The sequence below is a fragment of the Letharia lupina genome (genome assembly GCF_014066315.1).
Source record: "Letharia lupina isolate WasteWater1 chromosome Unknown contig_15, whole genome shotgun sequence".
Classification (NCBI taxonomy): Eukaryota; Fungi; Ascomycota; class Lecanoromycetes; order Lecanorales; family Parmeliaceae; genus Letharia; species Letharia lupina.
Genome location: NW_023502984.1, coordinates 176,689 through 203,115, shown reverse-complemented (window position 1 = coordinate 203,115; position 26,427 = coordinate 176,689). Strand labels below are relative to the sequence as shown.

General features: G+C 51.2%; 10 protein-coding genes across 10 annotated transcripts; 5 read left to right on the top strand and 5 right to left on the bottom strand.

Moving 5' to 3' along the window:
* Positions 1 to 326: 326 nt before the first annotated feature.
* Positions 327 to 1,857, top strand: HO133_002506 (uncharacterized protein; the record flags this gene model as incomplete). The annotated part of the gene is made up of 5 exons (XM_037293432.1): positions 327 to 557; positions 651 to 932; positions 996 to 1,046; positions 1,102 to 1,628; positions 1,695 to 1,857. 5 exons carry the CDS (start codon positions 327 to 329, stop codon positions 1,855 to 1,857), a joined length of 1,254 nt encoding a protein of 417 aa, XP_037150261.1.
* A 126-nt stretch (positions 1,858 to 1,983) lies between these two features.
* On the bottom strand, positions 1,984 to 3,753 carry HO133_002505 (uncharacterized protein; the record flags this gene model as incomplete). The annotated part of the gene is made up of 1 exon (XM_037293431.1): positions 1,984 to 3,753. The coding sequence occupies one exon, from the start codon at positions 3,751 to 3,753 to the stop codon at positions 1,984 to 1,986; it is 1,770 nt and encodes a 589-aa protein (XP_037150260.1).
* A 271-nt stretch (positions 3,754 to 4,024) lies between these two features.
* HO133_002504 (uncharacterized protein) lies at positions 4,025 to 4,389 on the top strand (the record flags this gene model as incomplete). The annotated part of the gene is made up of 3 exons (XM_037293430.1): positions 4,025 to 4,138; positions 4,198 to 4,280; positions 4,335 to 4,389. 3 exons carry the CDS (start codon positions 4,025 to 4,027, stop codon positions 4,387 to 4,389), a joined length of 252 nt encoding a protein of 83 aa, XP_037150259.1.
* Positions 4,390 to 4,537: 148 nt separating this feature from the next.
* On the bottom strand, positions 4,538 to 10,033 carry HO133_002503 (uncharacterized protein; the record flags this gene model as incomplete). Its single annotated transcript, XM_037293429.1, has 9 exons — positions 4,538 to 6,312; positions 6,366 to 6,579; positions 6,634 to 9,048; positions 9,100 to 9,188; positions 9,239 to 9,445; positions 9,497 to 9,670; positions 9,719 to 9,785; positions 9,839 to 9,957; positions 10,012 to 10,033. 9 exons carry the CDS (start codon positions 10,031 to 10,033, stop codon positions 4,538 to 4,540), a joined length of 5,082 nt encoding a protein of 1,693 aa, XP_037150258.1.
* A 203-nt stretch (positions 10,034 to 10,236) lies between these two features.
* Positions 10,237 to 10,877, top strand: HO133_002502 (uncharacterized protein; the record flags this gene model as incomplete). The annotated part of the gene is made up of 5 exons (XM_037293428.1): positions 10,237 to 10,309; positions 10,368 to 10,447; positions 10,510 to 10,635; positions 10,682 to 10,761; positions 10,817 to 10,877. 5 exons carry the CDS (start codon positions 10,237 to 10,239, stop codon positions 10,875 to 10,877), a joined length of 420 nt encoding a protein of 139 aa, XP_037150257.1.
* Positions 10,878 to 11,720: 843 nt separating this feature from the next.
* HO133_002501 (uncharacterized protein) lies at positions 11,721 to 13,165 on the top strand (the record flags this gene model as incomplete). Its single annotated transcript, XM_037293427.1, has 3 exons — positions 11,721 to 11,769; positions 11,818 to 11,978; positions 12,032 to 13,165. 3 exons carry the CDS (start codon positions 11,721 to 11,723, stop codon positions 13,163 to 13,165), a joined length of 1,344 nt encoding a protein of 447 aa, XP_037150256.1.
* Positions 13,166 to 13,265: 100 nt separating this feature from the next.
* On the bottom strand, positions 13,266 to 14,271 carry HO133_002500 (uncharacterized protein; the record flags this gene model as incomplete). The annotated part of the gene is made up of 2 exons (XM_037293426.1): positions 13,266 to 14,085; positions 14,153 to 14,271. 2 exons carry the CDS (start codon positions 14,269 to 14,271, stop codon positions 13,266 to 13,268), a joined length of 939 nt encoding a protein of 312 aa, XP_037150255.1.
* Positions 14,272 to 17,650: 3,379 nt separating this feature from the next.
* Positions 17,651 to 18,277, bottom strand: HO133_002499 (uncharacterized protein; the record flags this gene model as incomplete). Its single annotated transcript, XM_037293425.1, has 1 exon — positions 17,651 to 18,277. One exon carries the CDS (start codon positions 18,275 to 18,277, stop codon positions 17,651 to 17,653), a length of 627 nt encoding a protein of 208 aa, XP_037150254.1.
* A 640-nt stretch (positions 18,278 to 18,917) lies between these two features.
* On the bottom strand, positions 18,918 to 20,684 carry HO133_002498 (uncharacterized protein; the record flags this gene model as incomplete). The annotated part of the gene is made up of 4 exons (XM_037293424.1): positions 18,918 to 19,100; positions 19,152 to 19,883; positions 19,930 to 20,240; positions 20,291 to 20,684. The coding sequence occupies 4 exons, from the start codon at positions 20,682 to 20,684 to the stop codon at positions 18,918 to 18,920; spliced, it is 1,620 nt and encodes a 539-aa protein (XP_037150253.1).
* Positions 20,685 to 23,898: 3,214 nt separating this feature from the next.
* On the top strand, positions 23,899 to 25,655 carry HO133_002497 (uncharacterized protein; the record flags this gene model as incomplete). Its single annotated transcript, XM_037293423.1, has 8 exons — positions 23,899 to 24,075; positions 24,135 to 24,171; positions 24,224 to 24,359; positions 24,424 to 24,540; positions 24,594 to 24,711; positions 24,759 to 24,838; positions 25,064 to 25,128; positions 25,183 to 25,655. The coding sequence occupies 8 exons, from the start codon at positions 23,899 to 23,901 to the stop codon at positions 25,653 to 25,655; spliced, it is 1,203 nt and encodes a 400-aa protein (XP_037150252.1).
* Positions 25,656 to 26,427: the final 772 nt, after the last annotated feature.

Below are 26,427 nucleotides of genomic sequence, written 5' to 3'. Positions count from 1 at the left end.
ACCGCCACCACGGCGACGGGGAAACCCGAAAACATCTCAGGATCTGACCGGGTGCCTCATGTACCCCACCGCTCAGTGATCATCTCGTCCATCCTCCCCCCGTGTGCAGCACAGCAGCTGCCCCCCCCGGTAGAACAAACCCGCTGATGCTGTCCAGGTGCACCCGAAGCTGGGGCGTGCACGTGAAGTGCGGCCCGCACCACCGTTGGGATTGTTCACGTGAGCGCGGTGCAGGACGCCATCCGAGTCTGATTTGACGAAGCTTCTCCCCCACGATCCATCATTGGGATCCACTGTTTACTTACACGCAACTTTCGATCCCAGAAATGGAGAGCGGTACGGACAGGATCACCGAGCTCGCCGCCATCATCTCCCAGAACACGGAGCGCATCAGTACCTACTTGAACGGACACGACCTGCCGCCGTTATCTTTCGCAGCCGACGCGCCCCCGGGCTTACCGGAAGTGCTGGGCAGCGCACGCGCTGCCGTCGTGGAGGCTGCCGACGAGCTCAAGCTGCTCGTGCAAGGGCCGAAGGAGGCACTGCAATCCGAGGGGGTTCGCTTCCCTTTTTCCGCGATGGTGGCACGGAGTGCATCGAGATGTTGTACTCGAGGCTGACTTTTCGCCCACCGCTTTGCCGCGCTCCAGCAGCACGATCTCGTCAGCTTGCACGTCGTCGTGGACTACGGCATCGCCCGATCCTTCCCCGTCGGGCAGGAAGCGACGTTTGCGGACATCGGCGGGGCGTGCGGGCTCGGGGAGCGAGAGGTCCGTCGGGTGCTCCGCCATGCCATGACGAAGCGTGTGTTTCGGGAGTCGAGGAAGGGCGTCGTGGAGCATACCGCCGCGTCGAGGCTGTTGGCGCAGGATGAGGCGTTCGCCGATTGGGCAAATGTCAATCTCGGGGAGGCCTGGCCGGCGGCAGCTCAGGTGAGCGTGGACTGTGGTTTTCATGAACGGTGGGCGGCTTTTCCTGCTGACGGGACGGAATAGACGGTCAATGCGATGCGGAAGTGGCCTGGGTCGCAAAGAGCAGCTCAGAGTGTAGTTTGCCCCGAGCGATGTTATGGTGGTGCGGAAGGCTGAATGTGTGAGCTAGGGCTTTTCCTGCTCCACGGGTACGGACGACACGCTCTTTGATTACTTGGGCAAGCATCCGGAGCGAGCGACAAAGTTCGCCAGCGGCATGTCGGCCTTCAGCACAGGGCCTGGGTATAAATTGGACCACATCGTCGACGATCCGCTCTGGACCGACCTTGGAGAAGCCGTCGTTGTGGATCTCGGTGGTTCGACGGGGGAGGCGATGATTGCGCTCACGAGCAAATTCCCTCGACTCGCCGCCGTGGTGCAAGACTTGCCGAATCCTATCGCTAGGCATCTCGTGCCTCCGACTGCGATACAGGGACGAATTCGGTTCATGGCCCACGACTTCTTCAACGAGCAACCTGTCAAGGACGCCGATGTGTACTTCTTCCGCTTGGTGTTGCATAATTGGTCCGACGAAGATTGCTTCCGGATCCTCAGAGCGCTCGTGCCGGCGTTGAAACCTGGGGCCAGGATTATCGTCAACGAGTGGTGTCTACCGGACATACACACGATTCCCATCATGGAGGAACGAAGATTGAGGTCTGCACTCTTTCCGCACCAGATTTTGGTAGGTTACAGAGCTGACTGGGAGTCTTTGGTGTGTAGGGCGATGGATATGCATATGCTGTCGCTTCTGAACGCGCGAGAGAGGGATGGCGATGACTGGGCAGATTTGTTCAACCATGCCCACCCAAAGTTCCAACTGAAGAGTATCACAACACCTAGAGGATCAAACCTCTCAATCATAGAAGTCGTTTGGACGGGCTAATAAGCTGCTCCATTGAGTTTGAAATCAGAACCGGTATAGGGAATGTTTTCTGTTTATATAACCCATAGAAAATCCAGCACGCTGTTTATTATGGCCATGATTTCCTGGCTCCATGCTTCCTATCCCCTACTTCTTTATCGCCTTTTCCGGATTCTTCGCAAAAGCCTTACACCACTTATCCCATTCCTTCGACGCCTTTCCCAGAGTATTCTTCATATCCTCCTTTACCTCCTCAGTCTCCCATTGCTCATCTTCCCAGTTCTTCTCATTACCGCCAGTCTGACTCGGCGCCCATCCGATCGCTGCCAACACCTCCGACTCAGTAGGTGCCACCTCCACGCTCGGGAAATGTCTGTGGTCGTAGTCTCGACATCTAGCCATGAGGTAGTGGTTGAGCACTTCGAGACGTGGCGATTGGGTGAAGGTGAGGCGGAGCTTATCTCCTGCCATTTCTTGCTCTTCGGTTTGAGCGTGTGTGTTTCCAGATTGAGTTGAAGATGTCAAGCGCTTCGTCACGGATCTCGCGGTTTTAGCGCCTCGAATAGAAGAGTAAGCCCAGACACCGTCGACTTCCAATAGCCCACCAAATGGCCACACCACTGTTGCCAAAAGATCAATGGCGCCGGAGACAGGTAGGAGACCGGTGGCTATGATGGAGTCGCGCTGGGCTTTGGACTTGGTACGCATCATAGTGTTGATGAACTCCGCCTTGACCTGTTCCGGAGAAGCCGCATAAGACGATGGGTAAATCAGGACCATCTCTTCCAGACCAACGGTCTTGTGTGTGGTATCGCCTTCATTTACGCCGTCTTCAGTGTGCTTGTCATGTGAGTCTGATTTCGCTCCGGGGATGCGGTTCACGAAATCCAGATTTGAGCTCGTCGTTTTCCCAATGGCCCAGCTAATACCCTTGGTAGCCTTGCTCTTGACGCCTTTCCAACTTGCAGTCTTCGCATCACTGGTCTTGGCCGCCCGAACCTCATTTTGCCATTTGCGTTGCACCTTGTGAAACTTGTCCTCCTTCTCACCCTCAGCAGGTGCAGAAAGGGGAGGTGGTGGAGGCGTGTAGATGAGAAAGCGGTCTGGAATCGATGAAGGCTCGACACCCTTAATTACAGGCTTCGGGAAGGGTACTAGGTAGGCGACCAGCTTATGAGGATCGCGGGTGTAATGAATAGGACTAGAAGGGTCATCATCGCCGAAATTCATGCTTTGCGCGCTTGGTCTTCGAGGAGGTAGCGGCGGTTGGAATCCAGTGTTGAGGCTTTGACCGGAGAGTCCTACTCCAGCTGGAGCGTGAGATTGCTGAGGCGGTGGTGGGTAGTATTCTTGAGATGCTTGCCCAGGACCGCCAGAAGATGGCATCTGCTGCCCCTGAGGAGGTGGCGGTGGATAGTATTCCTGAGATTGTTGTCCGGGTATTCCAGAAGCTGGCATCTGGTGGGAAGGCGCTGGGTCTTGCCCAGGAGCCCCCGAAGTTGGCATGTGCTGACCCGGAGGAGGCGGCGGTGGGTAATACCCTTGAGACCCCTGTCCAGACATGCCAGAAGCATACATTTGCTGAGGCGGCGGTGTGTAATCCTGAGCCCCTTCTGCCGAAGAATGCTGTTGCTGCTGAGGTGGTGGAGCGTAACCGTAACCCTGAGCCCCTCCAGCAGAACTATGCTGTCCCTGCTGCACCCCCGGTGTCTGATCCGCACCCATATACTGCTGATTCACCGGCAAACCCGCGCCAATCTGATAGCCACCCTGCTGGTTTGCTTGTGGGGAGGGCGCATGTCCCTGCTGCGGATAGTCTGTAGCAGGACGTCCGTCAGCGGCACCGCGAGCGTCTTCTTCAGCCTGTAGCTGTTGCGCATAGCGAGCGTCTTGGTCGATGTAGTCGTGAGAGGACATGTTGGGCGGTCAATGTGATTGTGGATGGCGAGGGTATCGAGGAGGTGGACGGACCGGAGATAAGTACAAAGAATGGACCCCTCGGACCCTGAGCTTGGCAACGTCATTTGGCGGGGCGGAGTGTGGCTTGTGACTCAGCCTCAAGGCTGCCTGCGTAATGTAAACAACATTCCAACTTACGAACCAGCAAGCAGCAGCTTCACTATCTTCCATTTCAAAATAGAAAAGCACACATCACTCTCACCACACGTAACTCCTCGAGCCACCCACCATGCCACTCGTCGTCCCCGGCCTCATGAGCTCAGGCGGCTCCAACAATCAGCAAGAAGACTGGATGAATAAGCTCGTGGGGAAGAAGCTCAGCGACAGCACTTCTGATACGACGGTTCGCTCCACGCTGAGGGATTATGTGGTGGCTGAGTGAGCTGACGTGAACGTACATAGAGCTTCGCAAAGCAGGATCTGCCAAAGGAGCATCGAGTCATTGAGCATGGGAGTATGGTTACGCAGGACTTCAAACCGGATAGGTCACTTCCCTCTGGCCATTACTCTGAATGGAAGGGAGCTGACGACGAGAATAGGTTGAATGTGCATTTGGCAGAGGATGGTACGGTCAGGCAGGTTGACTTTAAGTGATTGTCTCCAAGCACGGGGTCAGGAGTGGGTTTGCGTCCAATTGCCACTTTCACTTCCTGTGTGTCGATGATTATAATGCTGTAGTAAAACGTCTAGTGGTATGCAAAGCAAAGGTGATTAGAATTCGTTGCAACATGATCAAGTCTATTCAAAGTCCAAAGTCATCTCCCACAGCGTCTAATACCTCCCTTAACGCGTTTGTCATTTCCTCGTCCCTCCAAGCAGCCTTTAATGCCTTTGTCACTAATGGATACAGTCTATGCAAGTGCTTCTTGCGCTCCGAAGTAATCCCAGGCGCAGCAGGTATGGCCTTCGGTTCCGAGTCCAAGTCAACTAATTTGCGCAGAACGTGCAGCATTTCTTTCTTTTGCGACCATGGTTGGGGCATACGCCCTCGCAGCGGATGATCCATGATATATGCTTTCAGTGTAAGGCCTGCACGCAAGATCAGGTAGGGAGCAGCTGCCTGTGCTAGCCGTACGCGCTCAAGCGAGCCATCATGAACAGCGACGAGACCGAAGAGCTCATCGAGGAGTATGTAGCTAAGCTTAGACCGAGGCGAAGGCGGGAGCTCTTGGACCCGGCCAATGTGTGTGCTTCGTAGGCCCTCAAGGAGCTCCTGATCCGGCCTGGCAAGGTCATCTGGATGGGGCTCATGTATCATCGAATGCGTGAAGATGGACTCCGCGTACTTTCGTCGTATGGCATCGGTTATCGATGACGACCCAAGAGCAGGTACGATGAGCTTCTGCAGCCTTGTGAAAGCATCAACATCAAAGACTTGATCTTTAGACATCTCTTGCCAGCGGGCGCATGCGTCGCAATCAGCCGCTAGAATGCCATCGCTAATTCTGACGACCACTTCCCAAAACGGCGAGTCGGATTGCTTGCCATCTTGAGAGGCATAATTGGTAGGCATGAACGCTTCCAGTATCGCGAGTGCCGTCGACGTAGCCTTTCGCCAGGGTGATGGCCCCTTGCCTTCGGTCTGCCACCTGTACTTGAGGTGTAATGGTATAGCAAGGGCAGAACAGGCCTTAGAGACCAGATCTGTGGCATTGACATCCGAACGTCTGGTTTGATTTGTAATGCATGAGTCAAGTAGATCCATCGCAGCTTTGGAGAGAGCAATATAAGTTTGAGCTTTTCCTGAAGGTTGGCCTTTCTGTTCATAAGCTAGGGTCACAAAGCCATCAATGGATCCGACGAGCTCTGGCACCAACTCTGGAGTATTGGTGGGTATAGAGTTCAGAATCTCCAATACCAAGCCCTGCACAGGCGTCACGCGATCAACATCTGTACTGTAGGCCGCGGCATTCGATTCCACTACGCAGGCTCTTAGTTGCAACATAATTATGTGCGCCTGGTCAAGTTGAAGGTCCTGCGATATCAGGCGCAAGAGCTGCCCCAAGCAGAGCATGTAGGCCATCAGGGCGTCTTGATTACCATTCTTCCTTTTGGAATCATCGACGTGAGAAGCGGGATTACCGTCCTTCCACAATTGCCACGCTTTGACCAATAGAGGTTTCCCTAAGCTTTCGAGGCTCTCGATCTCCGCAAGGATTTTGCTCATTCCAGTAAAGACAGCGTTGCTAACAGTCAATGACTGCCGTTTCAGGCAGCCGATCAGTTGCCCAAAGAATTCTTGGAACATCGGGGCGAGTGATTCGTTGCTCTTGTAAGTATCTAGCCATTGGGTAAACAAGCCCGATAAGCCTTCAATCTCAACAATTGCTGACTCATTCCAGCTGTCTGTCAATCCCTCATTGGAAACAGATTGCAGAGATATCTTCAAAGCTAGTCGTCGCAGCTCATTTGATTCAAGCAATTTTACTAAAATAACGTTGAAACAGATCCGTACTGCTGCGGCTGGCAATTGATCACTACACGCGTCGAAGATTCTGAAAAGTGTATGCAAGGCACCTGGGTATTTGTTATAGACTGGTAAACCAAGGCATCATCGTTGGTATACTTACTGTGGCGAACTTCAAGCCTGCTATCAGTGGACAACAGCGTCAAACGCAGCAATAGGTATAGCCACAAAGCTTGGGTCGATTTCTCGTCATATTGAGCTTTTGCCCACTGCTTCAGATCAGCTTCCGTCGGATGATGGGTATTCAAGAAGTTCAGTTCAATCCTTCCGCCGTCGCGCTGTAGAAAGTCTGAAACATTACGAAAGAACGTGGCTGTCTGTTGATGTCGTCAGTGGTAGGCCAGACTTAGACTTGCTCCCCAAGCACTCACAGTAAGGGAGATGTTCAAGTCCTGGTCTTGAGCGCTAAAAGAATGAAGGGTGTCTAATAAGGACAGAATATGCGAAGGAGGTACAGAGCTTAGAAAATCGGAACAAATGAGCTGTAACGATCCAAACGCAGGCGAGACGAGCTTTTGCGATCGACTACGAGGCGAGGTTGCATCAGTCGTATGGTCGCTTACTGGTGTAGCGAAAATGCTGTTGATGATTGTGAGAACGCTGGTCCATCCAATCTCGAGTGAATCACCACAATGCTCCAGGATTGATCGTAAAGCTTCCAATGAAAGTCGATGTATCTCAATCTCACAGCTTTGGGAGTTCCTCGTGCTCTGCGGTCCAGAAACGCTGAGGCATGAGACTTCGTTCGCCAAGGCTTCTAGGCTTCTGCCTCTGACAGCGTCACGCTCTTCCGAAGACATCTCCTCTTCAGAGACTGCCACAATCACAACCAAGTCGTCCAAAGCTCTCGCTGCTTTGATGCGAACGTCCGAGGGTAAGGGACCACTCCTTAAAACGCTGGTAAGCTTCTCTAAGAGGAAGTCCCAACCCGTCTCCGTCGTCTCTGGTTGAAGTAGTCGCCCAACATTACTTTGGATGGCGTCATCGATCTTGTCCAGCACGAATCCACTGCTGTGGCCTGCCACATCTGCGTCCATGGCAATGCCAGATACGCTGCGCACTCTCTGGTGCTTCCGTGCCGCAGGTTTCGCGTTGAGCATCCCATCGATCGGTGTTCCTCCAGACGAACCCTCACCGACCGGAAGTAGAGAGCAGATACATGTCAGAAAATCCATAAAAGCTTCGTTCGGTAGGTCGGCCGTACTCTCAAACAATCTAGATGCAGCAGTCTCGGCAGCCGTGATCTCTAGTCTCAAGTCATCGGCACCATCTCCAAGTTCCGCGGCGGAATCCTTTTCCAATCCACCTGTTGATCGTCTGCTCTGTTTTCGGCGACCTGGGGCAGCAAGAGAAATTATTAGATCTGCCTGCTGGAGAGTCTCGAGGATGATCGTCCATGACTGCTGCAACACCGGACCCAGAGCGATGCCCAGATTCAGGAGAGCTCTTAAGCAGAGAAGATGCCGGGTATTCAGTGTGGGCAACGATAAATCCATAGACTTTCGACTGTGGCGAGGTTTACTATTCCGCGCTGGGCTTGAATCACGGTCACTGTCCGTAAGCTCGCCTGCTAGAGATCCGAACTCTTGTCCGTTGGTCTGCGGAGATGCTACCGTGGTATTCATCAAGGGCACAGCACTTTTACCAAGGGTTGTCAGAAACGCATCTCGAGGAGTCGCCAGATCGAGAAGGCCAGCGATTTGAGTGAATTTTTGGAAAGATCGGATCAGTGCATGATAGTTGTCCGAGTCCAAGGTCGCGTTGAGATACGTAGAGGAGGCCGCAAGTAGCGCTGGCCAACAGTGCTCTACCATGTGGCCAGAGGTCGAGATCTGTGTGTACAGAACATGATCCTTGAGTGTGAGTGGATTTACAGGCATTCTGCGGCCCCCGAAAGACTGAGTCCTTTCGGCCTTCTTTTCTGCCCGGCTTTCTACAGCAACATCCTTCAAAGTAGGTTGTTTTCGTTTCGCCTTGTTGTCTGTAGGCACGGTAAACGGCAACAAAAATCTTGCGAGACCCTCGGAAAACGTGGTGATACAAGTCAAGGCAAGACTGTAAATGTACGTCGCAGGCAATGTTGGGGGCTCTGACTTATCGAGTTGATCAATGCACGGTATTCTGATAGCACTCCATTGAGAACTTATACCAGACTTGTTGGTATTATTTTCCATGGGAATGGCGCCAATGCCTATCAGACCACCAGCCTGGATAGCGGCTTGCTCGTCTGAAGTGTCATCTTGCGTAGTCGAGACAGGGACTGATGACTGCTGCCCTAGTCCAATGATTGCAGGCTTTTCCGAGGCCAGTCGTACAAGGCTTCCCAAGTGGTCACGAATGATGTTCCTTTGTTCCTCTGCTTCGTCAAAGTGAGCATATATGCTCCTGACCAGTGTAGGCTCGGAATGAATTCCACGAAGTACCTCAAGGCAAAGAGCACGCTTCCAAAGAGCGGCAGCGTCCGGGTCAAGCATGTGATTCAGTAGACTCAAGACCATCTCGCATTCAGGTGCAAGTGCAAACAGCAGGCGACTAACGATCAATCTGAGTAGTCTCATCGTGCGGACTGTGCTCGAAAAGCTTGATTTTTCCGACAAGATCTTGACGATCAACGGCATCAGCCGGAGACGTAATACATGGATCTGCTCCGGATGAGCCATGACAGTATCCGCGTGATTTGCAAGCATGGACTCCAGCAACTCCAGGCCGTAATTTTGAACAAGATTTACCGCAGGCAGAAACTTTGGCTTTTGTCCATCAGTCAAGAGACAAATGTCGTCCAGGAGCTGGAGAACGGCGTCAGAAGAAATTGCTCAAAGCATGCTATGAAAACGTACACGATACGCATCCAGTGATGTGCCGTATATTGATGTCGTGCCGTCTCCAATCGCAACCTCGACAGAGGGCTCATGCTCGAACTGTCCATCTGTGTTGCATGAGCGTGTATGGCATATGAGTACCAGAATATTAAAATACCATTCTCTATCGCAGCTTTCTCCAAGGTAGAGCTCACAAGCTGTTGTATAGCAGCCGCTGCGGTATTCGACACAACAGCAGTCCTGCTACTGTAGAGAAGAAAGCAAACTTGGAAAGCTGCCACCAGAAGCTGTCCACTCAAGCTGCTTGCATAGTTCTGTAGCAAGGATGGAAGCGCCTGCAACACCTTGAGCTGAATATCGAGAGCTGTGGAAGGTCAATGACTAATGGACGTGGAGTCAAAGCCGGAGAGCTTACCTAAAGTCGAGCATTCTCGAAAAGCTCCTAGGACCTCAGGTAGGGTTTCCTTGGGCAATGCATTGGCAACGACTATCCGCTGTAGGCAGACAGCAGCGGTACCTGCAAACTTTGGATTGCGAGTACTGCAGGCGAGCAAGAACGGCTTCACGAACACCGGTCGGCATTTCAAATCTCTTTCAAAGTCAGTCTTTTTTCGGCAGCTCCAGGATCCAGACAGACCTGCTGCTATTTGAGCTTCGGACGTCCTTGGGAGAGCCTTGAGATCGTTCAGTGACTTTTCAGCAGCCTGCACACCTTGTTAGAAACATGGCACCGCCACCAGTGAGATTACGAACGTGCCGCTCTTAATTCTGGGTTCTTCCTCTTGGACTCCTGTATAAGGGTTGACAGTTCGGAGGTGAGCAATTGGGCGGTCATGGCCAGTCCACACCCATTGAAGAGCAACAAGCGGCTACAACCTACATCTGTTAGAATCCATATATTTTACGTGAATGAAAAGTTCCACGACTAACAAGAGGAGGAAATGAAAAGCATTCAATGATGGAGAAGAGGCCAGCAAGTGGAACTCGATTGCCTAAATCCGAAAAATTACCGCTAGAAACCTGCGGGTATCGTAATCTAAAGTGGGCTTTTGGCAACCCACTCCACTCCTCGTGCAACATCAACATTTCCTCGACTCACATTTGCAGAATCATTATCTCCAAACCGTCAGGCGAACATACAAAGATTCAGCGGACATGGGAGCGAAGGTACCCAGGAACTTTCGTCTCCTGGAAGAGTTGGAGAAGGGCGAGAAGGGGCTTGGAGCAGGTACGCTTTGGGATTGAGGCGTCACACCAACTGGAACGGGACTGATGCTGCTGTGTAGAGGCTTGTTCCTACGGGCTGTCGGATGGAGATGACCTGTTGATGTCGAATTGGAATGGCACGATACTTGGACCCCCTCACGTACGCTGGACGTCTGACATGCTGCTATGAGACACGGAGGCTGATGTTACATGAAATAACAGAGTGCTCATGAGAATCGGATCTACAGCCTGAACATTCACTGTGGAGAAACCTACCCTGATACACCACCAACGGTCCAATTCGTCTCCAAAATCAATCTACCCTGCGTTGATCAGAGGACTGGAAAGGTGGGCTACATTCTCAAAAGTGTGAGCTGTGTTTAACAGATCCTAGGTGGACCCGCAACGATTGCCATGTCTGTATCAGTGGAAGAGGGAGAACACAATGGAAACCATCTTGATCGAGTTGAGGAGGTGAGATGCCTACCCTGACGACTTCATGCCCACATGGCTGACCGTGTGCCCCTAGATTCATGGCATTACCACAGCACAAGAAGCTTCCTCAGCCTCCCGAAGGCTCCACATTTTGATTACCGGAAGAGAGGAGTGATGGGAAAGAGGGAAACAACAGGTCACGAAGTTACGACAAGCGGGCACTGTTGGTTCCACATTTGCATGGCTGGAGTACGACAGCATTTTCCAGACGGTCCTTCTCGAGATAGATGGGCGTAGCAAACAAAGACATCTTACTCGTATATGTGACCTCTGCCAAAATTTTGCATCGTAATCCTGCCACGCATTCGCTCGTCCCACGATACCCCTATTTTCTTAATCATTGGGAAACTAGAATCGCGATTTTGGCACCCCCATCTAAAAACCAAAAAAGTGCTTTTCTTGAATAGCCTCACAACGATAACTTACAACGCTCTAAAAACTTTATAGATTTTAATAATTATACGAGAGATTATGATTATCAAATTATAGAAGATCTTAATTATTCTTTCTATTATAGAATAAAAATTTAATAAATTCTTAGATTTTCTCGAGATAATCTTGGCGGTAAAAAAATAGCCGAGGTAAATTTTTGAAGTTCGCGATATATTCTCGCTTTTTACATTTCACTTATAAGATTAGGATTAAAATCTTTCTAAATTTAAGAGTAGATTCCTTAATATAGTAAGTAGATTTTGTAAAGTTTTTTAGCCTGTAAAAATGAGTGGTGGTGAGGTTATATAGGAAATTCAAATTTTTGATATTTGATTATCGGGGGGTGCCAAAATCGCAGATTTTTTTTTTTTTAATTTCCCAATGATTAAGAAAACAGGGGTAAGGCTGCGTTGGCACGTGACCGCGGTTCAGAACTAGCGATCGCCTCGATTTCCATTTCCCTGCCCTTCTTCATGTCGCAATACTTCACGTCTATGGAACCTTGAATGCCGAGGTACCTGGTTCTCAGAAGATCAGGAGTGCATCGCGCTGCATGTAAGTAATAGTACATTGGACTGCTTGCTATCCCCTAACCATGCCCAGGCTTCGCGCTTTACCGTGCGATCCTCCGGCAGAAGCACAAACTACAATTGAATGAACACCACCAGCACCTCTTTCGCAAGCCAATACGGGCGGTTTTCAAGCGAAATTCGAAGCTCCAGAGCCCACCTCAGATCTCTACAGCTCTTCAATTGGGCTATGAGGTGAATCTCGAGAATTACGGAGACCGGTCCTGGTTGCTCTAACGTGAACGTAGACGCTTGACGGTCTTAACGATGGCGTAAGGCAACAACGTCTTTTGAATCGCATCTTGGAGCTCGCTTCTCCTGCAAGCACGAGCGCGCAGCCCGAAGATCTTCCCTCGTCACCTCAAACTAAGATTGCTCCAGCGCAAAAGACTCCGAGAAGACATGCAGCACGCTACCCTGGCGCCAGGCGTACCCTCGATCGTCCATTCTTTCACCTGTCCGGCCGCCGCCACGTTCCAAAGCTCATCAACGCCAATAGGGTGCCTTTCCTCCGGCTAAAGAAGCCCCAGCCTCCCTTCCTCAGCCGCGTCATTCGCGATACCGTCAAGACGCGCGAACACCGAATCTTGAGAGCCGCGAGGCTGACCAGCGAGCTTCCAACTGCTGCAGATGAAGACGAGTGGGATGAAATCCTTGACGAGCAATTTGAATCGGATTGCCGGGGCCCAGAGGTACATCCTTGGCAACATGAAGTCCAGCGAGCCCTGGACTCAAATCACAAATTGCAAGTTGAAGCTATACAAAAGCGAGCAGACATTTCTGCCAATATGTACACCATCCAGGAACAAGAGAAGGCGCTGGCAGAAGAGGAAAAGCTGAGGATCAGAGACGAGAAGCATAAAGCAACGAAGGCAAGACGGCTAGCTAGGAGAGGATTGACAGAATCAGAGGTTCAAGAGAGACTGTACCCACAAATCGAAGACAAGGAAGTGGCGAAGCAAGGACAGGAAGAAGCTCGACAGCCAAAGATGAAACAAGAATGGCGCCTAAGAGGTGGCAAGTACAAAACATCAGATGAGTTGAGGCGGATCAAGGAAGCTAGCCTCCGGCCAAAGACGGATGCAGAAATAGCCAAGATTAAAGAGGCAAGGGCCAGAAGAAAAGAAGAAGAATCCGAAAAGAAGGCTGAAAAACTGAACCGTAAACAAGAAAACGCTTCTTTCTGGGAGCAGAAGCTCAATAAAGCCAAGGATTCCACGAACAAGCGACTGGGCTCGGAGAAACAGGCAAAGCCTCCCAAGTCCGGAGTAGTCAGACGAAATGACTACGAAAGCATACAACCACAGCCTGAAATCCCACCGCTATTGGAGGAGTTGGTGGAGTCACGAAAAGCAGCGGTCTGGCATCAGGTGCATGGTTGAGCGCTGACAAGACTGGTGCTCAGAGGTTGGAAATGCTTCATTCGTCAGTGTTTAAAGAGAAAGCCAAGAGTCCCTAACAGAGGGACCGATCTTAATCCCATCAACCTCCCTCCTTCGCCCTTGCCTTCTCAACCAACACCCTAATTGCAACATTTACACACTTCCCCACCGCTACCCCGTCCCTCACAACCTGCGAATGCTTCCCCTCAACCTCCACCAATCTCACCACCTCCCCCTCCCCCTGCCTCTCCCTCTCAAGCACCCCAATCAACCTCTGCCCCTGCTCCCACTCCACCAACTCATCATCCCTACTATGCCCCACAACCACAGCCTCCACCCCATCTCTAACCCTCCTCTTACACCTCAACACGTCCCCCCTCTCCCATCCCCCCTCCTCCTCAGGCCCAAAAGCCCCCGTAGTGAAAGCATCATACATATCCCGCAACCGCGGATGTGCGTCCCGGCACGCGGTGAAGTCGTAAATACCTTCTAGAGACACAACAGCCTTCAACCCATCCATACCGCCTTCTTTCCCCCAAACACCCCTTTCCCACTCCTTCCCCTCCTTTCCTCCCCGCCCATCATCTCCCCGCCCTCCCGTCCCATCCATCCCAACCATCACAGCCATCGTGCCCCCCACACTGTGCCCGCACACAATCCACTCCCCCCTCCCCAACACCTCTTCTTCTTTCAACCAGCGTATCGCATCCCTCACGTCCTCAATCGCGTCCGGCCATTCCGCGTTCCGGGCCCCGTCGGACGGGTCGCTGGGATCCGTGGGATGGGTCGGGTGGGGCGAGAGGCGGTAGTTGAGGGAGGCGATACCGGCGATGTGGGGGTTTTGGAAGAGGGGGTACAGGGAGGGGGTGAGGGATAGGGAGCTCACGAGGGGGTCGCGGAAGGCGCCGCCGTGGATGTAGCTGGTGGGAAGGGGGAGTCAGTGCGATGTTGTATTGGGTTTGGGAGAGGTGAGAGGGGGCGTATTACACGAGCCAGTAGGATGGGCAGTGGGGTGAGTGGGTGGGTGAGTGGATGTCGAGGGTGTTGAGGGAGGATTTGGTGGAGTAGGGGAGGGAGAGGCGGGAGGTGTAGAGTGGGGTGGACATGGCGGGGATGGCAGGGGTGATGGAATAGGATGGTTGTTGACTGAATAATGCTTTGGATAGTTGAGTTTTGACCCTCTTTTTGTTCAGTCTTGAGATGGAATGGTGAACTATACGGTCAAGATGTTCTTCTATATTTTCTATCGTAGATCGCCTATGCGGTGTGCTATGGGGTGGTCCATGGCAGGTAGCGGTATGTACTCATCTACAAAGGACAGGACAGCTCATACAATTGCATTCCATGTCAATATCCATCCGCCATCGACGGTACCGGTTGGTGGTCCCGCTCGAAGGCATTTTTGTTTTTTATTCTATAACGCTTCCTGTCATCGCCACCATCGCTTTTTGTGTTTTCGAGGCATGTCTTCCTTGAGTCTCATCACAGCCTCTCGATGGCGTTCTCTCCCAGCCAAACTCCGTGGCAATTGCCCAAGAACATTCAGAGCAAGTGGATCGGCGCCTCCTCTAAGAAGGAGATCGACTGCCTTCAAATTATTGCCTTCCCTTTCCCTCGGTCGCTTTCCTATACTTCTTCCGAGCTCCTCGGCTCTGTGCTCAGTTTCGAGCGATTTTTTCCAGCTGCTCCGTCTCGTCTCGATTCCCCAGGGGTTGTGATCTTAAAGCTAATGGCTGTGCGTTTAAAGGAAACGACGTCGTCGGCAACTCCAGACTGTTTATTCTGTCCCTAACAACAGCGGGAGCTGCTTTTGCAAATCGTATGAGAAAACTGCGTACGATGCCACCATCATCATCATACTCCGAGTGTTTGACCATATCGGAATGGTTGCACCCGATAGGTTGCAGAAATAGATGGTTTTCCTCCCACAAGCGACCACCCCTAGCTGAGAATTTGTCCACCAGAACTGCATAGTCACCGCTCATGGACCATTTGCCCGTTACGTTGTTCCTGGCGGTTCGAGAAGCATGTGTCTCGTAGAGAGATATGATTGCTGAATCCGTGAACTTGAAGACTGTTCGAAATGCGCGAACAGGAAACCGGTGCAACATCAGATTTTTTGTGAGAGACTTCTAATTTCTGGCTGAGTCATTAGCATTCTATCCTGTGTTGCAACTTAGTGCTTGAACGGTATGATCTCCTGTGCTGAAAAACTGCCGTGTCATATTTGACGTTATTGATACAACGCCGATTCACAACATTCGAACATCAATGCCATTTGGACCGTTTATGTTGCTTGTGTTATTGAGCATTGACGTAGGCAGGCTCGGCTCTCTGCTCCAACCACTCACCACCGACCTCATTCTCAGCGTCCAATAACGTACAAGTCTGCTCTTGCCACCGGTTTTGTAGCCCTTTGACTCCGTAAGACCCTTCACTAGCAAAATAGGATGGTGTAGATGCAACGCGCCATGGTGTACAAAGCTGGAGATGGGAGCCATAGGAGTAAGCAGAATCCTCATATCACGATACCCTTTGCGAACAATCAGAAGAACAAAAAGTGGTGCGACACGCGTTGACCCAGCAAACATACCAACCGAAAACTGCGCATGGTTCCTTGACTTGTGTCGAATGATAAGGTAATATCAAGGGCCTTCGGGCGCAGACAATACGTTTATCACAGACGTAAGGCCACTAGTCTAAGTCGAGATTCTCGGCTAATTCCAACATTTCAGCCTCTCGAACTAGGATCTCGCTAGCTGCAGACGCCATAATCATGCACCATGGCCTTCGTTGATATCCTACAGATGCGGTCTCTTAACCAGGCATGGTAGACATTACAGAGTTCGCTATCCGACTACCCCAAGGGAAGGCTCACACTCGCAATTATGCCCTTCCTTTACCCGTCGTGCCGCCTCGCGTACCTCGAGACCAAGAAATAAGTAACAGCGTACTCGATAGCATATGGAGCAAGTTGCTCTATCGAAGACGACCTGTGGCCCCAGACGGCTTCGAGACCTTTTTGAGGGACCTGAAAGAGGTCACGTTAGCCGATATCTACCACACACTGAACGAGAAGCCTGCTGCATCTTTCGAAGGCCTAATCTGGTTCGCGGTATCGAGTCAAGGTTTGTTCGCCTTGTTGTTGCCTGGCCGCAAACAACTGATGGGAATGAAGATTCTTCGAATGTAACGTTCACCTCGTTCTTTCCAAACGAGAATGTCAGCAGCCTGTCAGTATATGAAGCATTCCATCAATTCCGAGCGGACTATGAGCAAGCTTCCCCAGGTACACTTCGATTATGGTATGTTTCTAAGCCCGCCCGGTTTGGTCGGTGCCATATAACATGTCACAGTTGCTTAACGAAGACTGCACCCGTAATCAAGCGGCTCTTTTCGTACTTCCGTCTGTTCACTCTCTCAGCTTACTCTGAGCCGCAATTCTGGGCCCGAACTCTCCTTGCATTTCTTCTCTGTTGGAGTGGTTACGCAAGCCAGGAGTTCGTCGATATCATATTGCAGAGCTCAGATAGCAAGAGCAACGCCGATAGGAATCGCGTCTTTCGCCTTCCTTCTCAAGGTATGTTTCTTTTGCATTTTCCGATTCATTATCTAGGAACTCACTAGTATGCAACAGTCGTGCCAGCCTCGTCCAGCCGGGGTTTTGAATACGTTTGGTCATCTAATGTGCCCGATTTTAGCGTATTTGATATCCATACAAGGCGGCCTTACAAAGCAAAGCCAACCATGGAGATCATTCAGCTGTTCAATCATTTCAAAGACGATGGCTCCTGTAACACGACGTTATCATTTGACTCCACTAGAGCTTTGGCGAGGTTCAGGATACTCCTCACGCACCCTGTACCTCAGGATGGCGGAGTAACCCAGCCTGAAAATTTAGTAGACGTGGTTCCTTTGAAATGTTTGTATGAGATCATTTTGATTATCCATGAACAAATAAACGAGGAATCGCTTGAGTTCATAGGGAAGGTTTTCGACCGAGCGACTGAGATAGTATACACTGTCTGCTACCACCAAATTGAGCTTTTACTTACGACCCATCAGGTTATACACAGCCGTGATCACCCTGGCAGGGCCGAGTATCTCTACCTACTAATGTTGCAAGATTCTATTACCTTGACACTTCACCATATTCAAGCTGCCAAAGAACAACTTTGCCGACAGCTTCCAAGTACAGCAGGGGAGGCATTAACGACTCGAAAGGACAATGTTTTGAAAGACACAGACTATCTCATCGAATCTTTAAACTTGACGATGGTGCATCTGGGCGAATGTCAACAACAGGTAAGGGTTGCAAGACCGCTGGGTCATCAAATTAACACATCTCACCAGGCAAAATCACTGGAAGAACTAAAGCACAATCAAATCGCTGGAATCATCGGTTTCCTTGTCGCCATTTACGTGCCAGTCGCCTTCGTGTCCTCATACTTTGGCATGAACACTGTCGAGATTCTGACCGGGAACCTACACAATTCGCTCTTCTGGCAGATCGCCATTCCCCTCATGGTCTTGACCATCATGCTCCCGCTCAGTCTGAGCATCATCGCCCGTGTCACTCGCGCCTTGAGCCTCTCCGCTGGCGCGTTCTCGTTGCGCCAATGGCCCATGATCGTCGATCTTTGTTTGACGTTTTTTTGCCTCAGCATCGCGACCGCGCACATTGTCCACTGGAGGCGTTCCCAACACCATCAGTTCCAAGAGCTCTTTCGTCGTATCTCGCCGCACGAAACAGTCATCGTTGACGGTATCTTTGCGTGCTTCGGCCTGCTGAAAGCCGTCGAGAATAGTGTTTTGCGCAATCGGCGGGGCCGGAAGTGGTGTTTTCTCTGGCTCGTCATGACTTTTGTCATAGCTCTCTGCGCCGGATTGAGCGTTCTTGATGACTCTTTTGCTACACTGTTGACGCCATTCGGATTCGTGTTTGTCACTTTGGCAGTTCGGCCATTGATTTTTTGAAGTTGAATTTTGTGCGGGCTCAGGCCATGCTGCCAGCAGCTTCTGTTCTGCGATTCGATTTGCTCGGGCCTGATGATCTTTCCTTCTGTATAGACTTGATGTTTCATGTAATACGAACTCGCTATTAGTAGACATATCGTACCGATGAGTCTTTACAGGTAGAAGTCAACAAGTAGGCGAATGACCGTGAGCGCTAGTCGATCAGCAAACGTCAATTGCAGATTCGGTTCAAGAAGATACCCCACTACATTGAACCGGCCCTTTGCTGTGGCTGAGACCTAAACGTCGTTTTGGCACCATCTCGATTGTTATGGAAATCGCATGGGCTTCTGACAATGCTGCTGGAGGCCAGCATAGGCGACTGTGTAGTCTCGAAGTCGGCTCGCGGTGTACCGAACGTTTTGAGGTTTCGAGGTTGTAGAACAGGAGGGATTTGTTGTGCCTCGTGTGGAAGTTTACAGGATACGCTGTGTATTGACGGTAGGTTTACGAGAGGCGCGGATGCGGCAGTGAGGGAAGCGATTGCTTTGGATAGCGACAGTCGTATTGATAGAATTGATGGGATGCTAAAACTGAAAGCGGCAGTATTCGGAGGAGCATTGTCCGTCTGAGCTGAGGACATACTTCTTTCGTCTTTTACAGTTAAGATATATAGAAATGATAGAGTACAAAATGACCAATCCGATCAATCATGCTCCCAGCCTCTGTACCGACAACGCCTTCATCGCTCCCACAGATGCAATTAATGGGTATAATGCAGGCAAACAACTCCACGCTATGCCTTAACAACCTTGAAAGAAAATCGAGAGTCGTAGCCCTCTTTCAGCTGCACGTCAACTTTCTCATCATGGGGGATCATCTCATGCTGCAGATCCCATCCAGCACGTCGACAGAGCTCGGTGACGACGGCATCACAATCACCCAGAAGGTCGATGTCAAAGTTGGCGTGATTGCATGGCTGAAAGTAGATGAGTATCGCTAGTACGAGGCGAAAATGACAGGTACTTACCTCTCTGGAAATATACAGCTGAGGCACATGATGCGGCAACACCCCAACAACCTCCGACACAGGCGCCACTTTCAGCGAAGTCCCAATAACGAGTACAAGATCTACGAGGTCCCTATCATGATCCATCAATCGATTGTGAAAGGTCGCTGGGAGATCCTCGCCGAAGAAGGTGATATCCGGCTTCATGACTCCTGCAGTTGCAATATCGTCATCCTCATCATCCGTACTATCCTCATAGCTTTGCCGTTTTTTCCTCGGACCAGACGACCCATTGGAGCTTCGTTTCCGCTTGAGACCCGGTTTCGCTTGTCTTATAGATTGAATACATCGATCGCAACGCGCTACCCTTCCGGCTTTCAATTCCTTGTATATCGCTTCGCATTTGACCCTATATGTACACTCAATGCACGTTGCAGTGGCGAAGGATCCATGACACTGAATTAGCTTCTCTGGCAGAATCCCCGCATGGCCCTCCAGATTGTCGATATTTTGCGTGAAGTTTGTTAAGAGCCTGTTCTTATCCTGCAGCAGTCGTATGAATGCGTGAGTCGGCGAAAATTTCTTGCTCGACGGCAGAATGTCTTTGGCAACGCTGTAGAAAATGCTGGGATCTTCACGGAAGAGGCTGATATCAAAGACCTCCTGCGGGTCACCGAGACCGAGATGCTGTAGCTGGGAGTACAGACCGGTTTCTTTGGATCGAAAGTCTGGGATACCGAGACTTGTTGATATCTATGCCGATCAGCCGTAATCCAACAATCTGCCATGATATCCTTACACCAGCTCCAGTGAGGACAATGATATTCCGTGACTTCTTCAACAACGATACCGCATCCTCAATGGTGTTATGTTGTGGCAGTTTGGCCCTTTTCGATAGCTCACGACACATTGCAAGGTCCAGTAGAGAGTAGTACGCCTCATCTGGTTCCCCGTCCAAGAAGAATGGTGGCCGGATGCCGAACGCCGTACACAGCTTCTTGGCCGTTATGTTGCCTGCTTCCACCGTCTCTGCAATAAACCTGTCACCTCCAATGAGTCTTAGTCGTTTGCGGAATGCCAAGGATTCTTCGAGAGTGCACGAGCCGTCACCTGCATATGTTAGCACTGCAAGCAACAGACCAGGGTGAGAATATTCGTACCAGAACGTACCACCATCTCATCTTCGTCTCCACCCAGCGCATCTTCGTAGAGAGACCATTGACTATCCTCATCGCTATCGCTTCCTTCCACTGACGCGTCGCGCGCCTTGACATCTTCACCGCTCACGAGGACCTCGCCCATTCCCGTCGATACATCTAGCGGGAGCGGATCGTCGAGCTCAATCACAGGAGCCTTGAGAGGTGCACGCCATTGTATATCGTCATCCGCCGTGCCCTTCGCTCTCAAGACTGTGCTGTACGCGTCGTGCTTTCCTGTGTGCTCGCTGGTTCTCGGCGGAGTGCAAGCGGATTCCGAGTCGGAGAGCAGGTCAACGACTTCGATGGCCGGTGCCTTGAGCGGTGGATGCCATCGGACTTTGTCGTGGGCGGCCATCGCTGAAGATCCTGTTGCGGTCAGGAGGCCCGAAGTTGATGTTCGAGTACAATGTCGGCAGTACGAAGTAATTCCCGACTGCCGATGTCATTACGGTTGGCCAGTTATACCATAATGAATTATCAATCATCAGTGACTACGATGTCAACTTGCAATAATCACTCTCACAAACACTACTGGTGCAGCAAGTCACTCGGTCTATATTTACACGTATAGATTCGACACCTCGCCAAGTGATAATACACCACCAATCCGTCTTTGTTTCCGGAAAGCGAAATCCGAAGGTTTTACCTCAACTGTAAAGGCCGAGGCACCCTCCCATCTCTTGATCCACAGCATTCGTTCGACATGTACGTCGAGTCACAACGACACTGATATGCCATTTCCCTCTCATTCACATACCCTGAAACACTTCTTCCATTTAGCGGGCTGCTAATAGGCGTCATAGCCAAAATCAGACAAACAGCAACCGGATCGACAATGTCCAAGCCAAGAGTCCTGGAGTCTGCAGGCGAAGGTATGGCACAGGAGCAGCTTTCCGTGACATCTGAGCTTCCACGTTGCAGTAGCTGCCGCAGACTGTCAGGTTTTTCGATCCCGCGGTCGTAGGCTTGACAATCATACCGCAGTGCAGAAGCCATACTTTCCAACAAGACTGTGGCCCGCGTCATCCCGGCAATGTCAAGCTTCTTCTTTCTTTGCTATCTAACATGTCATAGCACATCAGATGAGTGAGATCATCTTGGTCTCTTTTTCAGCGGCGTGATATATATTTAATGCCTTGAGCCCCAGGGCTGGGGTGTCAGACTGATAGACGTGTTGCGATAATGCAGCCTCAAGGCGAAGAGCAGACGTGAATGATGTCTTTCGAAGAAACTCGTAGTTCAAGGCGCTGTGTCCCGATCTCTTTTGCTGTCGACAGACATTCTTCGAAAGATAGAGACGTCTCGACAAGACTATTGATTCGGATGAGAAGAAGGGAAATGGACTCCGACGCCTGTACTGCCTTCTTCATGTGTGATATGGCACAATATGGACTCAAGTAGTAAGCGCTAACGCAGAGGCAAATGTACTGTACTCGATATATCTAAGAATTTATGGAGAACAGCATACCTTAGAAAAGCTCAGTCAAAAGCACGCTACTACAAATTAGGCCTGGACCAGTATCTCAGCACTAGTCCGAATTGAGCCTATTCATTAGCACTTTGCTAGCCCAATTATTCGTTGGTGCAGTCGTTCAGTCACAAATCTCAGCATCGTCACTTTCACAACCATTTCCAATCCTTTCACAGCAACCCCCAGCCATGTCCGACAAACCCCATCTACTGACACTCCCAATGGAGATACGATGCCACATCTACTCATTCATCTATCTTGAGGACCGTATCGTGGAATTCCTCCACCCAAAGTCTCACTACACCAAGACCGCTCTTTTCTTCTCCTGCCATCAGCTCTACCAAGAAACCTTGGAGTACTATTATGGCAGAAACACGTTCTCCCTTCCGCTTCGGAAACCGTTCGCCATGTCGGGCTGGCGCTTCCTTCCTCGGCACTTCAATCTGGTCAAAATGCTGCACCTGGAAGCGAACACATTTTTCTGGATATCCTCGAGCAACAGCGCAAAAGCCGCGGAGCATGAGAAACACTGCAAGCGACGACTAAAAAACTACCTCAGCGCCATACTCTGGGCAAACCCGGGGGTAGTGGCCCCAAGTCTGAAAACATTGATTTTTGCGGATAGTGTGCCACCAAGTCACGACCAAATGCACTGGCACCAGAGTACAGAAAGGTCCCAAGAGTTACTAGAGGGGTACATCCAAGTGTTTGAGGAATTGAACGTCCGGGTTGGGCAGGTGCTGTTCAAAATCGATCAAGACTCCAGATCATCCTGTTCTTCCTATGCAGAAACGTGATAATGAGTACACGGTGCCTGGTTGTTATGTCTGAGCTTCCGGCGGACAGCTTCTGGCCTAGTGTTCCGCTATTTGTCTGGGTCTCCGATTGGAAAGCCACAGGTGATCACTAATTTTTTTTTTTTTTGGGTTTTCCCTTGAGCTCAAGGAGGCGATAGCGGACACAGATCGACCAAGATCACATAGTGGTGTGTTGATTATCGTCATCAGCAACTTCCTTCGACCACTAGTTCAAATACAAGCTCTGCGGCGTTCCTCGTCTCCGGAAAACGACTCTCACGTAGTCCACAACTTCACGGCTGCAGGGATTTATGAAACCCTAACAATAGGGCAAAGCAGAGCTTTTTTTCTCGCTAGCAATTCCTATTATCTAACGCGTCATCGCATGCGAGACCTTGGGTGCAACGGCAAATTCTACTGCATACGGCGTCCCCTATTCTAACCCAGAGAGCTGCTAGCCTACATGTAGGCGCGTTGGGAGCAATGTTACCAACGATTGGGAGAAGTGTTTCTCATTTTACATGACACGTCTTCTACTGCATGAATACGAAAGAATGGGCAGTTCTCGGGATAGCGTGCACTGGCCACGAGGCCGGACACTGGGTCTGTTGAACTCTCCGAATCTACCAATCAGATTTCTCAAGCTTCGTCTGAGCTTCTCATGCTTCCGGGGGGCGGGCCGGCTCAAATCGCGATGGTGCGGAGGTGTAGAGGGGAAGCGTGGCACAGCTGGCTTCAAGAACCCTGACCCCAACCTTCTTTTTATTGAGTTCACCATATCCTAACCATATCAAGCCTGGCATCGCGTGATCTTGCACTCCATCCTTGAGCTTGACCCAGGAACCTCATACACCAGCCCAAGCGCGTTTCCTTGCATCCAACTTGGAATCGTAAGCGTCATTTCAGACTCAAAAAGACAGGATAGCTCTAGGCAACTTCGGCTCTAGCTTTGGCAATTGCAGCTTGTGGCGTGAGTTTCGACTAGGATATGACCTTTGCCAGACCTAACCAAGCTCGCAATACGTCGAATTTCGTGGCACATACATGCAACCAACAGCAATTATATCATTGATTAAGGTGACTGTTAATATGTTCCAGAGTCCAGACACACGGCGAGAACGAGGCATCTAGTTCTTAGACTACTGTAGCTCAAATGAAGATATTCCGCCACCTTTCTTGACGTTCATCTCTGCTACCTATTCGCATACCTTTCAGCATCATGGTGTCGACTTAGTATCTTATGGACAGGGCACGAGGTGTCGACATCGCGCATTGGCATCAATAGCATTCACACAGGTGCCATGGCGGACACACCTCCTCCTGGCATCGACTTGAACGCGGACCAAGGGCCAAGACTGGTTGGATCTATGATCACTCTCATAGTACTGCCAACATTGTTCGTCATCGCGCGCCTGGTATCGAGAAAGGTCGCTCGCGCCGGCTACTGGTGGGATGACTTCTTCGTGGTCCTTGCTTGTGTTGGTGACGCCCAAAGTTGGACAATATTGGGTGTGCGTCGCTGAAGGAAATGATCTAGGCTCTGTGTTATATCCAATGCATATGCGTCCTCATCTGTCAGTGCTCGGGCCCGACAAGATCTGGTGCATTGGGCTGACATTCTCCTAGCGGAGCGGCGCAATGACTTTGGCAAGCACATATATGGCCTCAAGGACCCCGCGGACAATACTGTGGAGTTCCTCAAGATCCTGTACATCTATCTCATTGGATACTTTTCTGCCACTTCCGTTGTAAAACTCGCTATGTAAGCCAATCTCCCCGCAAGAGAAGTTCAGAATGTCAATTAGCTGAACCATGGCGTCTTTCAGTCTTGCATTCTATAGACGCATTTTTCCCGTCCAACAGCTGAAGCTACTCCTGTTCATCGCAGTCGGCATCGTACTGTGCTATTTCCTGGGATCTCTATTGACGGCGATCTTCCAATGGTGAGCTCTAATTTGACAGGCAGGAAGGGGCACAAAGCTTATCATGCATGAAGTCAACCGATACATCACTTTTGGGAAAGGGCAGGACCGGGCAAGTGTGCCAATGGCGACCTGGTACAAATCGTTCCTGGAGCCATCAATTGCGTTATAGACTTCTTTATCATAATGCTCGTAAGTCACCCGGTTCACTCACGTGCGCAGTGCTAACAGCAATACAGCCGATACCTTTGCTTTGGCGGCTGCGGACAACGGCTTCGCAAAAAGGAGTGTTGACTGGGATATTCGTTTGCGCAGGATTGTAAGTCAAGCCCACGTTAAGCCCGCGGCCGAGAAAGGAAGCTGTCTCCGGCGTCGGTGTACCTTGATCTTTCGGACAACACTGGCTGGTAGCCGGAAAGACGCGTGCAACGTGTCTTTTCACGGTTCCTGTCCTCGAAATTTCAGTGTCGCCGACGTCCGCGACTGCCACTCCCTCTAACCGCACGCCTCACAAAAGTCACACACTTGCTAACCGTCATCGCAGCGTCTGCATCATCAGTATCATCCGCCTCGTCGTGCTATCCCGACTCGCCGCCGTCGACGTCACATGTACGTACCCAACCCCTTCCAACCCGCCCACCCGGGAGCCCCTCTAACAAGCAGCCCAACCAGGGAACTACGTCGACTCGGCCATCTGGTCCGCCGCCGAACCCTCCATGGGCGTCATCAGCGCCTGCATCCCCAGCCTCCGGCCCCTCATCTCGCTCCTCGCCCGCGGCACGACCCGCGGCGTCGGCGTCAGCAAGACGCCCAGGAGCAAACCCAGCGCCCAGGACACCACCAGCAGCGTGGCGTCGCGGATCGCCTGGCGCAGTCCGCGCGTCGGCCCCGAGGACTGCCGCGAGGGCTATTTCGAGCGGCTGGAGGACCCGTCGGAGGCGGTCAGTCCGGGGGGCGCGCGGCCGGGGTTTTTCCGCCACGAGGCCAACGTGCGCGGGGGGAAGGTGGTGGGGAGGGGGAGGGAGGATGAGATCAGTCTCGAGGAGATGAATGTGCCGGCTGGGGGCATCAGGGTCAAGGATGAGGTCGTCGTTACGAGTAGTGATTGGTTGGAGTATAAGGATAAGGTGTTTTGAGGGGGAGGGAGTATGTGCATCTGTTGTAATGATGGACTGAGGCGTTGGTTGAGCGAGGATTCGGGGAAGGGTGTCGTTTCTGTGTGTATATGAGTTCGAATGAGACTCTGGTCATATGAATCTCTACCGTGAAGGCACAACGTGCGCGCGAACTTTGTTAGGACCCTTGACCCGTTGGGATGATGGTTCGTAATAGCGGCTCAGACCTCCAATTCCATCAAAGACTACCAAAGGCTTGGCCGACGCAAATCCCCATGCAGAAAGAGAGTCGTACTTGCTAACTATCACAGATCGCTCAGCTGTCTCAATCTGCCGAGTTTCATCACCATGAGTACGTACCTCTTCTCCAGCCTCACAGCTCTCACACCATCAGATCGTATCTGTATTCGCCATCCCTATCGTCAGCCCCTTTCGAGCCGTAGGCTTGCAGCTGGACGATGCATGTAGCTGTCCGACATCAACGTTCACGTTGCCGCGCTTGCTCTGGATATATCCCGCCCCTGAAGCGAGACTCTCCTGCTTTCTGAACTTCGTGTGGCTGCACTTGGCTTGACATCCGGGGGTGTCTCCTGTTTCACGTACGTGAAGTTCACTGGTGTACATTGAGTGGTAGGCTTGTCAGAATGTGATAGACAGGAACCAGGTGCAGCAGACTATAGGTCCTCGATGGGACGTCTCTTGGGCCGACTGGTGCCGTTGGGGTTGACGATAGTCACGTCTTATGCATCAAGTGATTCAGCCGTGATATTCGGCATATAGATCGTGCCGTGTA